The 12948-nt window shown below is 35.1% G+C and overlaps 2 protein-coding genes across 3 annotated transcripts in view; both read left to right on the top strand.

The window, feature by feature from the left end:
* The first annotated feature begins 435 nt into the window (after positions 1-435).
* LOC120628539 (transmembrane protein 47) overlaps positions 436-12948 on the top strand; it is a 41616-nt gene continuing 29103 nt past the window's right edge. Inside the window, exons 1-2 of one of the 2 annotated variants that reach the window (XM_039896931.1) lie at positions 436-560; positions 1963-2026. In XM_039896931.1, coding sequence (XP_039752865.1) covers positions 1976-2026 — 51 coding nt within the window. In that variant the 5' untranslated portion in view covers positions 436-560; positions 1963-1975. Of the gene's footprint in view, positions 561-1962; positions 2027-6092; positions 6154-11027; positions 11330-12948 lie in introns of those variants that run through there. The other variant, XM_039896932.1, reaches the window with a different exon arrangement.
* Positions 5009-5918, top strand: LOC120628540. Its single transcript, XM_039896933.1, has one exon. It carries the CDS (start codon positions 5042-5044, stop codon positions 5747-5749), a length of 708 nt encoding a protein of 235 aa, XP_039752867.1. The 5' UTR covers positions 5009-5041; the 3' UTR covers positions 5750-5918.

Below are 12948 nucleotides of genomic sequence, written 5' to 3'. Positions count from 1 at the left end.
TCCAAATTAATTTCATATCATATATTGATTTATATGTTTTTGTAAGCTCATTAGTATTGTACTGTGATACTGAATACTGCCTGCTAGTGGTGTACTCTCTCAGCCTCTGGCCAACGCACTGGGGATGTACACGGCACGCATACGCACGGTGTTAGTATTATCTTTGCATTTAATATAAAATGTGCTCATATTATACTGTGCTCTATGAATGTGTAATAGTAGTCACTGACCTTTTTTATGCGTACAATAGTGTAATATGCTGTTTTTTAATATGTCCCCTTCAGGACAGGCAAAGATCATTGACCATACAGCCTATTCAGCCGTATCTATGCTCTTAGCTGGGTAGTAACAAGTAAGTAGTGTGTTCTTTGTTGTAAGTAGCCTAGTTAAACTGCGTCTGTGGTAACTGGTGGTAGTTAAATTATTTTGCGTGTGTTTGGATATTTTGTTGTTTTATTTTTGAAATTAGTGGTACATTAGTGGTGTTTCTTTCATTTTTGTGTGTGCAGGTAAATCTTGCACCTGCATTTTCAAAGATTCAATCCGTTAGCGTCACTTATGTAAGTAGAGTACCTTTAATATATAACTTTTATGTATAAAATTAAACACAAGGTTTTCTGACTTTGATTTTATTGTTCTAGTAAATATTTTTGATAAGTGGTCTTGAACTTTATTTTAAATAAAATGTATCATGATGTCTACAAGAGTATTTTGTTGAAGAATATCATTGGTGTTTTACTTCAATTTCATTCAGAGTAGTATGTTTATTCTATAGTATTTCAATAAATTCTCAAGTATTGTTATAAAAAGTGCGTCATTTTAATGGTACTTAAATTACATAATAAATCCTTATTTTGTTATGAGAAACATTTATGCCTCTTGGCTTAATATGAATATATTCACCTTGTACTACATACTTATCTAGGTTTTGTGACTCATATACAAGTTACTTATGTCCATTTTCATTATTCAATCTATCTCATAATTTTAAATTCCCAATTACTATTTTAGCTTTTTTTTTCAATTGGAGTTTGCCTGTTTTGTTTGAAGACCTCAAATAAACTTATGTATAAATTATAAAAGAACTCTTATGGCCTTTCCAATCATAGTATGGGCCTATTGCTTATTTAAGAGGAAGAATATAAAGAATCAATTGTTTGAGTCGCCTACGGGAACACATCAAAACTTTTATATCCAACATATCACAATTAATTAGGTAATAAATATGATTAAAGTAATTCATTAGTATCTTATTTGACTACCATTCAACCGTTTATAACTAATTTGCATAGTATTTGACAAAAGTGCTGTGATATTTTGTTGTTATTGTTTAAAATCATTGTATAAGACATGATATAATAAACATACACCACACCTAGGTCACACTTTAGATAACATATATGGAACTTTATGTAAGTAGTAAATAAAGGTATCCTTTGTTTGGTGCCATACAGTTTCTGTTGTTGCTTGCTATAACATCATATATTGGAGATTCCTCCAGCAAACCCTTCCGTGTAATTGTAATACTCAAGCAAATTTTCTTTTCTTTTTCTTTGTGGTGAACAATATTATTTATTTATTCCCTTTATTGCACAACCAAAAAAATGGTTTACCAAGATGGTTTAGGTAAACCATTTTTTTGGCGGACTTCATGCTAAAACATTTCCTACCAGCCAACCTATAGACCTGCAAGTAAAACAAATGAGGTTATTGGTTTTGGTTTAATACATCAACATCAACTGTTGAGTTCCTTTCAGGCTTCTCGGTAAAATCTGTCATCCAAACAAGTGGCAACTAAGGACAGACATATTACAGACAATTATAAAATTACTTATTTAGTGTGCCTTCTAGTAAATAATGAATTTAAATTTGAATATAATTTCATGGAGATTTGAAAAAATAAGAAACCCTCCAGCTAGAGAGCAAATCTTCTTAGAAAGTCATAATCTATTTTTATTTCAGGTAAATTATAACAATGGCATCAACCACCATGATTGAAACAGTAACAATCACACGACCACTAAAGGTAAGTAATTTTTATTAATCTAATAAGATAACCCTGCCAACTAACTTACTCTTAACTAACTAATGAGTGTTAATCAAATCATAATATTTTCTATATCATATTATGATCATAATTTTCAGTTTATTCATGTTAGAGATTTAGAGTTTAAGTCCACCATGCTGCCCCAATGCAGTCTTCAAGACCTTACATCAATACAGTAGACAGCTTAACAGCCTCTTCCATGCAAAAGATGGCACTTGATTGACAGAATTATTAAAGCTACTTGTGTATTCAAAATTAATTTCTTTGCAGTAATCTGACATAAATCCGAATAATTGCTAGTTCCATAGCAGGATTCGCAGTACCCCTATAATCACTATGAAAGCTCATATAACTGTTTAGTCGCCTTAAGAAATAGCTTATCTTATGTTTTTGGGATTTTAGATATTATAGTATTTAAACAAAGACTGATTTACTAATAATGTAAATAGTTGTAAGGTACAAGACGCCGCGCTGTGATAATAATATGTAGCTCACAACTGCACTGCGTGCCTCTCTTATTGTATACCTAGACAACTATAGTGTAAGCCAATTTCAACCTAAATACAGTAGCGAACGGTGCATGACACTAATTTAGCTGGATTACGAACATGCTGACAATGCGCAAGTAAAAGATAATTTTGGCAGTTGCAGCTAATATAATATTGATTAATTTAATTATACACTTTCTAATGAATTATGTAAAAGAAGGATCTCATAAGTTTGAGCGACAGATATGAGATACCTAAGAGTGTCTCTGGAATTAATAAAAAATATTTTTAGTTTTGTTCCTAGGACACTCGTTATACAAAAATAAAGTGGCAACAGCCTGTCCAATGGTAATAAGATAGGTCAATGTATACTGTTCGTAGTTATATTACTTCTTCTTGACCAGAAAATTGAAATTTGCAACAGTAACCTATGAATGAATATGGTAACTTTGGTCTGATTATGATAGCCTAGTGGGTAAGGCTTCGGATTATCTTCCGTGGAGATAGAGCTCCAAAGCAATCCCCGGCACGCGCCACTGACTTTTCGGAGTAATGTGCGTATTTAATTAAAGCAATTTAAATACCACTTGCTTCAAAGGCGAAGGAAAACATCGTGAGTTCATGAAAATATTCATCAGTCGTTTGAGTACCCATACAACCTAACCTACGCTTACTTTGGGGCTAAAAGGCGATGTGTATATTGTCGTATATTTATTATTTTCTATATTTATATACCACCACCGGAAGGCGCAACGGATGTTAGATTCCGTATTTTTGACTTTTATAGATTATATTACTATAAGGAATTTATTAATATAGGGTCATTTCGCCTGTTTGCGTCCACTTAGTGGAGTTGTTAGGTTTGAACGTGAAAAAAAAAATGTCCGTGCGGTAGTTTTTAATCAAATATGGTTGTAATGTAGTCCCAATATGGTCTTGTCAAGTTTAATGCACAGTTTTGGACAACGCATCTGATGTTTTATTCTACACAGGTACAAATAGCTGAAACAGGCGATTTTCCCATTTTGCGTCCACAAAATCCAGATTGCGTCCGCCTGTGGACCAATTGGCGTCCACCTGTTTAGAAATAATTAGGAAGGGAAATAGGAAATAAAAAGGGAAGCTTGTGATTTTAATCAAAACATTTATTTAATACCTAATTTCTGATATCATAAAAGTTAACATAAATTGCACTTCAGGATATTTTTTTTTCTCCTCCAACTAACTCCATTAATATATTCACTATTATTTCGAATATCATGTCGATGGCTTTATACGATTCTATTTTACCATTTCGGTACAAAGCCTTTAAAATTGGCCAAGTGCGAATCGGACTCGCGCGTTCCGTGTTTTATTTTATTTTTTAATATTTATTGTTATAGCGGCAATAGAAATACATCATCCATGAAAATTTCAACTGTCTTACTATCACGATTAATGAGCTACAGCCTGGTGACAGACGAACAGCGAAGTCTTAGTACTGTGTTCCTGTTTTACCCTTTGGGTAAGGAACCCTAAAAATGGAACAAAATTCAAATATTGGCAAATACATAAAATAATTTTCGTATATTAATTGTATATTTTTAGGTTAGGTTTAAAGTATATTTAAATAAAATTATATAAATTTTACTCTATTATTTTCGTGTGATAAAAAGATGGACGCAAAAGGTTTCTTATGTAGGAAAACTGTGCGTCCAACATAAGTCTGATTTTTGACATTCATTATCTTTTTTTATAGTTCTAATAATATGGACGCAAATCGGCCATCATATTATGCATGTTAATGTTGTTAAAATTGATAGGAAGTTTATATTGTTTTTCCCATGTTATCGTATTTAATTAAACATCTTACTGAGAAATAGTTAGAGTAATCTGCGTCCACAGCGGACGCAAAGTGGTTTTTTTATAAATTTTATGTACCAGTTCGCGTCCACCTTATATAAAACTGTCAGTAGAAAAATATAAGCACAAACATCGTTATTCCTATAGTGTGGTTCACAATTAAGGTCTAGGGATAACAAAGTATTCTAAATTTCACATAAACACCTTAAATACTTACCGTGAAATGTACAGCTGCTCACTATTTTTTTTACAACAGATTCGCGCGTCAGCACTTGTTGGTTGCACACGCAAGATTAGTTTATTTTTCATTAAATTTGGGTTGCACGCACAGATCTTTTGTTTGTGTGTGAGTACCTGTCATAGGTCCGAACATCAATAGAAGCGCTCTTGTTTAGATTGGTGTGTCGGTATTGTTATTTTTCACTGTTGTAAAACAGTGTACCGTCGTTTGGACGCGAATTGGGCGTCGGACGCGAAAAGGCGAAAAGACCCTATGTAATTGCAGTATAGTAGAAAAACAAAAACCTTTACACACAATATTTAATCCATTTAAAAAGCATGTGCTGCTAGCGTGCCATTTATCCGCGAATACCGACAAGTGCAAAAAGCCTTGTATTGGATTAGCCCATATGCTTTCGCACTGTTAGTGGCCACTGGTCTCGAGATGCCAACGCACGGGAACTTGGCAGCTAGTTCACTCTGGCAGCCCGCTGAACTGGCTAGGCGAATGCTGGGAGAACGACCCTCTCCTGTTCCGCCTACAAGAGAACTATGGCCTCCTCAGGAGCAGCGCTTGAGCATAAGTACATTACAATTGGCATATCAAAGAGATTACCGAGAAGACGACTTTTCACCGAGACGCACATTAACACTACCTTCTCAACCTTACTTCTCGACGACGTTGCCGATAGATTGTGACGATCAACTTCAATTTCGATCTGTAAGCACTAATACCGACCCTCCTGCGACATTGTTAAGCCGCATAAGAAGATTTTTACGAAAAGACGATACTTTTTCAACGTTCTCAATGTCCAATCAAACCACCACGAAGAGGGAAACGCAGGTTGGACAGAACGTCGAGAATCCAGCTCGGCGCGCTGTTAAGAATTTAAAGAAGACCCTTGCTGGAGCTAAGTATCGTATTGCACCGAATGCTGAAAATATAGAGAGCCCAAGAATTGTTTACAATGCGGCGAAACCAGGTGATCGTATGATGACCACTTTCGGAGCCAACAAGTCCCGAAAATGGTTTAGTCTCCCCTCTAGATATGACTGTTCTCGAAAACTGCGCGCATTCCAGAATATTTGTGGTCAACGGTCTCAAGAATCTGGCCCCCCACTTCGTCCCCCCTTGCAGATAACTCAGGTGTGAATAATATGTGGATGACTGATTTGTTAATGTTTTTTTTGTGAACACGAAATGCTATGTATAGTGTGAAATGCTATGCTATGTATTTGTTGCTAACTACTGTGCGTTTAATAATTGTTGTGGATTGATCAAATTTTAAGTAGAGTTTTGGCTAATAAACGTGTCTCGGTAACGTGCGTTTTGTTGGTGCGGGAGGGCGGTGTATGGCTAGGAGGCGGGCGGCAGTCTCGCGTTAGGCGCCGAGCCGCCCGGTACAACCGCCCAAACACAGAGGCCCGCCCTTCTACCGTATCCACATTACCCACTAACTCCCTTATAAACATCGATATTCCTATTTATTTTAGTTTCCATATTCTAATCCTAAAACTGTGGCATTCGACGGAAATTCAGAGCTAAAGCAATCGAAGGTGATCCTTGTGTGAACCACGAAGTCGGCGCGTCTCAATGCGCAAAAGTCGCAAGCTTAACCAAAAAAATTCGGTGAAATTAGAAGATGTTCCTTTTTTGCTGTTTAATTTGAATATTGTGCTAAATTTCATGGTTTATCTCAAGAAATATATTTTTGCAAAATGATAACTACTTAGCTGAATTGTAATTATTTGTGACTTGAAACGACGTCATAGTTTGGCCTAATTTTATTGTACCAATTATCATGGCACAGATTTTTTCGTTTGGATGAATCAGAGAGAAAGTTAAGATAATATGATACGTACATAAATGTACACAGAGCAAAGGGTTTAAAATTGTGTTAGTGAAAAGGGAACAATTAGTGATGGACGGTTCACACCGCGATGTTTGTTTGTTATCCTTTGGCCATTCTTTCTTTCTTGTAAGCTTTAAGTTTTCCATTAATAAGATAAATATTTAGAAAGTTACCATATTTTTCTCGTTACATCAATTCGTATTGCAACTTCTGCTTTTATTTCCGTTATAGAATGCAGAAATGCATTGTTGAAACAAAAATGTGTTGTTGCTTTATTTACATTTTCTATTATTGGATCTAATTCCGTTGGTGTCTAAGTTTGTCAGCTTTCTGTTATCGTAAGGAGAACATTATGTTTATTTTTCAGATCCTACTTTATTTCGAATAGCTTTTACATGATTTGCTATATTTCTATAAACGTTTATAGTATCGTGACTGAGCGTAAGCAATAGAGTAATTAGGGCCCAGCGGAATTAATTATTTTATGATCTATCTACACTGCATAAAAAAATTACAATTTCCTGTACTATTCAATAAGTCAATTTATTTTTATCTATTGAAGTGATATTTTCTATAACTAATGCAATGGACGAATCAGTTCATCAAGTAAAAAAATTCATAAGCTTCTCTTAAATTTGTTTTAGTAAATTATAATGCACCAAGTTTAAATTAAAAATACAAAATAACATATTAAATGATTAACTATCGGGATAAATTATCTCTATCAAAAGTCATATATGATGGTTTCGCCATTTTGAAAGTTATTTTTCATTCTAATGACGAAAAATAAATTTCATACAAAATTCTTTGTGTTAAAATAGTTTCGTATAAACTTGGTCTGCCTGACTGAATTAATGAATTAAATATGTGAGAATAGCTGCAATTTAAAACATATTCGATTCTAAGAACGAATAATCATGTATCTATTCATATTTCCCGAATTCTTGGTAAGTAGCAAGTGGTAGTAACTTTATTTTTTTTGGAGTCCTGCAAAATAACAGAATATAAGGTTATAAATAAGGCTCGAACATAAATCAACGGAGCAGCAGTTTCTTTCATGTAAATGCAATAAATATTTTATTTCAAATAGATTACCTAGACTCCTACAGATAACGGATAGCCCGCCAACTCGTATTGGAGCAGCGTGGTGGGTATACGCTCTAAATCCTCCTCTCCTATGAGAGAAGGCTTTTGGCGAGTATGATAGGACTTTATACTGATGAAAATGAATGGATTGTTTTTTATGGGAACAAAAAAAAGTTTTTTAATCGTAGACCACTTCAAATATTTTAATAGTTTCTGTGGGCCCTACTGCTACGCCTAATATATCTACCATATTCTGAAAACGAAAACTTACACTAGTTACGGTCACAACATTTTTTGAAGAAAATCCGTAAAATTCCCGATGACGCTAATTTATTACCAAAATATCTGTATAATATATTACTAGCGGACCTGCGCGATTTCGTCCGCGAATGAGTCGACTTAAAAAAAATAGTCGTATGTCCAATATAAATCCGAGATTCCAATATAAACGAATCCTAGCTTGATCAATTTATCGCCCCCGAAACCCCCTGTATACTAAATTTCATGAAAATCGTTGTAGTCGATTACGACATTCTAATTAGATATATATTTTATATATTTATCGATAAAACACGAATAAAATGACATTTTATAAAAATGAATCCTAGCTAGATCGATTTATCGCCCCCGAAACCCCCCGTATACTAAATTTCATGAAAATCGTTGGAGCCGATTCCGAGATTCCATTTATATATATTTATATATACAAGAATTGCTCGTTTAAAGATATAAGATATATAATATAATATTAAAACCTTCTAAGCGCCTTTTTCAAAAGCCGACCATGACATACAACCTGGCAAATATCTCCGAAAAATTAGGATTTCTTTTGTTCACTTAACTTTTTTATATTGATAGGTTTTCTTTTAAACCCTTATTTTTATTTCAAGCACACACACAGTGGGCGTGGAATTTAGCTATTTATTCATAGCGTTTAATTTTTTTTTGTCTGCTATAATTCAATAAGTAACTTTTTATAGCCTTCAATAAACCAACCATTCCTTCATACTTTCTATACAAAAGTAGTATATCTGTATTTCGATGTTCGATGATGATAATGATTCTATTCAAGTCGGCCGCAGGAGTTCGTCAAATGCTCCATTTTTCTGTTATATTAGCTTTTCTACAATTTTGTCTAAAGAAAAAAAACGTGATTTCCAGCGAAGAACGTGTACATACACAAAATTAAACGTACCAAAGTAGCCTAATGAACCTTTGTTTTTTCTTGGGAAGTCCTTTCAAATCAATGTTAGTCGCGAGTGTTCAGATCGTTTAGGGGATGTTCAAACACAAAATCGTTGAATCGCGTGACCCCTTTAGGAATGTAGTGGCTTATAGCGTGTGCTACCTGTGTATGAAGCGCCCGTTTGGCGTTTGCGTACTTTTTCACAATCACCGTGCACAGTTACGCATTGCTATCCTCTTACTTTAGTTCGCCCACTGACCTAATTTCAAGGGAAATGCAAACTGCGCTATATTTGGTACGATTTAAACGACGAACGGAACTTTTATTTTACTTTCGTGTCGTGTATTTTAATTATTGTTCTAGAATAAACAACTAGCTACTTTCTGAATGTATCATTTTAACTATCTATTGAAGTTGGTATGGTCTTGTTGACAACGTTATCCCAAATCGGTGTGTTGATACGTAACCGACTTAGGCCTTAACCTTTCCTCCATGGTCTTTGGAGATAACGCTAAGCTGAAGCTCTCAGCTATTTTCACTCGCTTTTAATAAGAATCGTTACTGAGTGATCTGGATCCTTCTCCTTTATGTCCTAGCAGGCCGGTGCGCGGCAGTTAAACATTTCTGACCCTAGATCGAAAATGTACCAAAAATGCAGTTGCATACAAAATATTACAGATTTTTTTAATTTTTTACTGATGGTTTTCTGTGATTTCTGAACCCGGTGGATACAACAGTATTTCTAGGAATAACGTTAGATGCTAAACTTCAATGGGGCCCTCATGTAAATAATTTATCGAACAGGCTTAGTTCTGCTGCCTATGCAGTAAAGAAGATACGCCACCTGACAGACATAGAAACTGCTAGGCTAGTCTATTTTAGTTACTTTCACAGCATTATGTCATATGGAATTTTACTATGGGGTAATGCTGCTGATATTGGCACTATTTTCGTGCTGCAGAAGAAGGCTGTTCGTGCGATCTATAAAATGGGTCCGAGAGAGTCATTGAAAGATAAATTTAAAGATGTTAAAATAATGACACTCTATAGCCAATACATATTTGAAAATTTAATGCATGTTCACAAAAATATATCAAAATTTAAAAGAAAATGTGACTGCAATAATTTGAACGTTAGAAGCAAAAATAAACTTGCAGTGCAGTACACTAGACTACACAAAATAAGCAATTCATTTAAAGGAAATTGTATACAATTTTACAATAAATTACCGGTTGATATCTTGGGGATGTCACTAAAGAAGTTCAAAGTTTGTATTAAGCGAAAGCTTATAGAAAAGTCCTATTATAGTATAAAGGATTACGTAAACGATAAAAAAGCTTGGGTGTAAACAATTGCTCTAACCAGGTTGCTTCTTAAATATTTTCTAATGACAATGTGAGATGGTGATAACAAAAAGAACACCCGGCTAAGTTTGTTGTGGGCTTCTTCTTAGACCAGGGCGCGATTGGAACCCTCGTAGCTTTAGTTTTAAGTTTACGATTGTAGTTATCGCCATCACTACTCACTGCTATGTACACATTTTGTATATAATAACGCATCAAAAGTGCCAACTATGTGCCTATTTCAATAAAGATATATTTGACTTTGACTTTGACTTTGATACTTTCAATATAACAACATTGAATATAAATTATAATTAGTATGCTCGTATGCTCTTACTTAAAATAAGATCACCATTTCAATCGATAGACATCCACTACTGGGCATAAATCTTCTGTAAGGATTTATGTAGTCTTTAGTCCTTACCGATTCAGCTACTGATACTTCGATTTCCAGTGCAGAGTCTCAATTCCAGCACATAGGGACGCTAAATTCCATCGATGTTCATAATGGTATGAAATAAAATATTCCATTATTCTTATTGCTTTTCGGACGTTAGCTAAAAACTCAATCGCTTATTCACCAGGAAAGTAACAAAAATAAAATAAATAAAAAGTGTCTGGGTGTTTATATATATTTTCTAAGTATTTATGTATATAATTCATAAAAATATTCATCAGGCATCTTAGTACCCATAACACAAGCTACGCTAACTTTGGGGCTAGGTGGCGATGTGTGTATTGTCGTAGTATATTTATTTATACTAGGTATTTATTAGGTAGTTTATCTTCTGATCATACAACACAGTTCTAATGGCTAAGGTAACAATAAAACGTTCGGTTATAGATTCGCGGTCAAGTAAGGTTAGTGCGCAGGATGCGCATATATAACTGAACGTTTTATTGTTTCACACCCATCATCACAATCCCATTTTATTTAAACCTTGGACCTTATTAAAACAACAGTTTTTAAATTGTATCGTGGTTTACTAACAAGACAGTCAAAAGTGTGAATTTGTCGTGTGTCGCGTGTCGCGTGGCGTGTGGCGTGTGTCGAGTGGTGTGTGGCGTGCGGTTAGTGAGTAAAGCGCACGGATCGTGTGTCTTGTGGTTTCCGGGGCCCGGTAGAGCGTGCGCGCATGCAGGGGCGCGCGGGAGCTGGCCCGGGCGGGCTCCGCACGCACCCGCGCGCCCTGCCGCCCGTACTGCCCCCGCCGCCGCAGTTCGCGACCGAACAAGACGAGATGCCTGCCAGCCAGATTGCACAGGTTAATACCATTTTTCTCAAACATACTTGAAAACTTGAGTAATGGCCTAATTTTATGCGAGCAGGCGGCCGGCAAAAGTTGTATGAAAATCTATGTCTGTCGTGACCATCTATAAATTAAATAGCCAACTTATATCTGTTGTTTACTTTAAAAATAATAATTGTAAGGGGATGGTGATATCTTCGTTCGCCAACTTAAACCAAAAGCTACGAGGGTTCCAAACGCGCCCTGGTCCAAGAAGAGAACAACAAACTTAGCCGGGTAATTTTTTTTTGTTACACCATCTCACAGTATTTTTATATTAAGCTATGAAGTTAGAGTAATTCAGCACACCCAAACTTTTTAATCGTTTAAGTAATCCTTAACATTATAATAGGATTTTTCTGTAAGCTTACGTTTTATATAACTTATGGAGAGACATCTCAAAGATTTCATTCGGTAATTTGTTATAAAATAATTTACAATTCCCCTTGAATGAATTAGCAATTTTATGTAGCCTAGTAAACTGCACAACGAGTTTATTTTTGCTTCTAATATTTACATTGTTACAGTCCATTTTCTTTTTAAATTTTGTTATATTTTTATGGACATAAATTAAGTTTTCAAATATGTACAGACTATGCACCGTCATTATTTTAACTTCTTAAAATGTATCGCTTAATGACTCTTTGGGCCCATTTTATATGATTTACATATGTGTACCTTGAATTCGCCTCGATCTTCAATTTTCCATCTTTTCATTCGTTCTCCTGCTTGCCGCTGCAATAATGTATATATCAAGGCTTGAAAGGCTAATTGTTTTAAACGAGACTTCAGGAGAAAGTCACTTAAACATAAGGCTCCAGCTCAGGCTCATAATGCATCCAAATTAGTGGCCGGAACAAGTAGAGGTAGATGTATATATCTATACGTCGAGGAGCAAAAACAAAAAGTTGAGGCTTTCTGGCGTCGTCATTTTCTTCGGGACATTTTGGGATGTCGCTTAAATACCAATTTTATAATTTTTTTAAATGCATCAATTCGCACTAGCAACTGCAACCTGGGCCTCAAGTATTCGAAAGAGCAATTTTCAGGATCGCAGATTCGATAAAATATATATCTTTATAACTTAAAAACAGGTTTTTAAGTTATAAAGATATAAAGTGGTAGTAACTTTCAACTTATTGAAAGTTGGTCTATTATAAAGAAGTCATTTTGAACAGTTATCGCTCTAGACTCAGCGTCTAGACTTGCACTTCAACACAAACGGCGGTGTGGAAATGCATTGGTTGGTTTTTCCAATCGAAATCCTTTCGAGCCGAGCGAAGCGGAAGAGATGCAGAATAAAAATGGAACGCTGCTCTCGGGTTTCTCGGATGACAAAACGTGGCAACGTAGTCTGGTTACCGCGCCTTATCATAGCATAGCTTAGTTAATTTGGTCATTACTCCAGGCACCTGGTTGCCTTAGTGTAATTTATCATGAAAAGTAATGTGACATCCACGTTAGCGTACATCTGACATTTCGTATGAAGGACAAATCTTAAAAATCTGACAACTGTATCTAACAACTTGGTAGATCGACACTCCAAATTTCAGTTTGTTACATCGGTAGGTACTAGTAGGAGTTTACTTAAACTT

Source organism: Pararge aegeria, chromosome 13 (assembly GCF_905163445.1).
Source record: "Pararge aegeria chromosome 13, ilParAegt1.1, whole genome shotgun sequence".
Lineage (NCBI taxonomy): Eukaryota > Metazoa > Arthropoda > Insecta > Lepidoptera > Nymphalidae > Pararge > Pararge aegeria.
The sequence above is the reverse complement of the archived record's forward strand: the minus strand, read 5'-3'. Positions and strand labels throughout refer to the sequence as shown.

Excerpts from the sequence above, each read along its gene's own strand:
- LOC120628540 (XM_039896933.1), top strand. The coding sequence starts at position 5,042 with ATGCCAACGCACGGGAACTTGGCAGCTAGTTCACTCTGGCAGCCCGCT.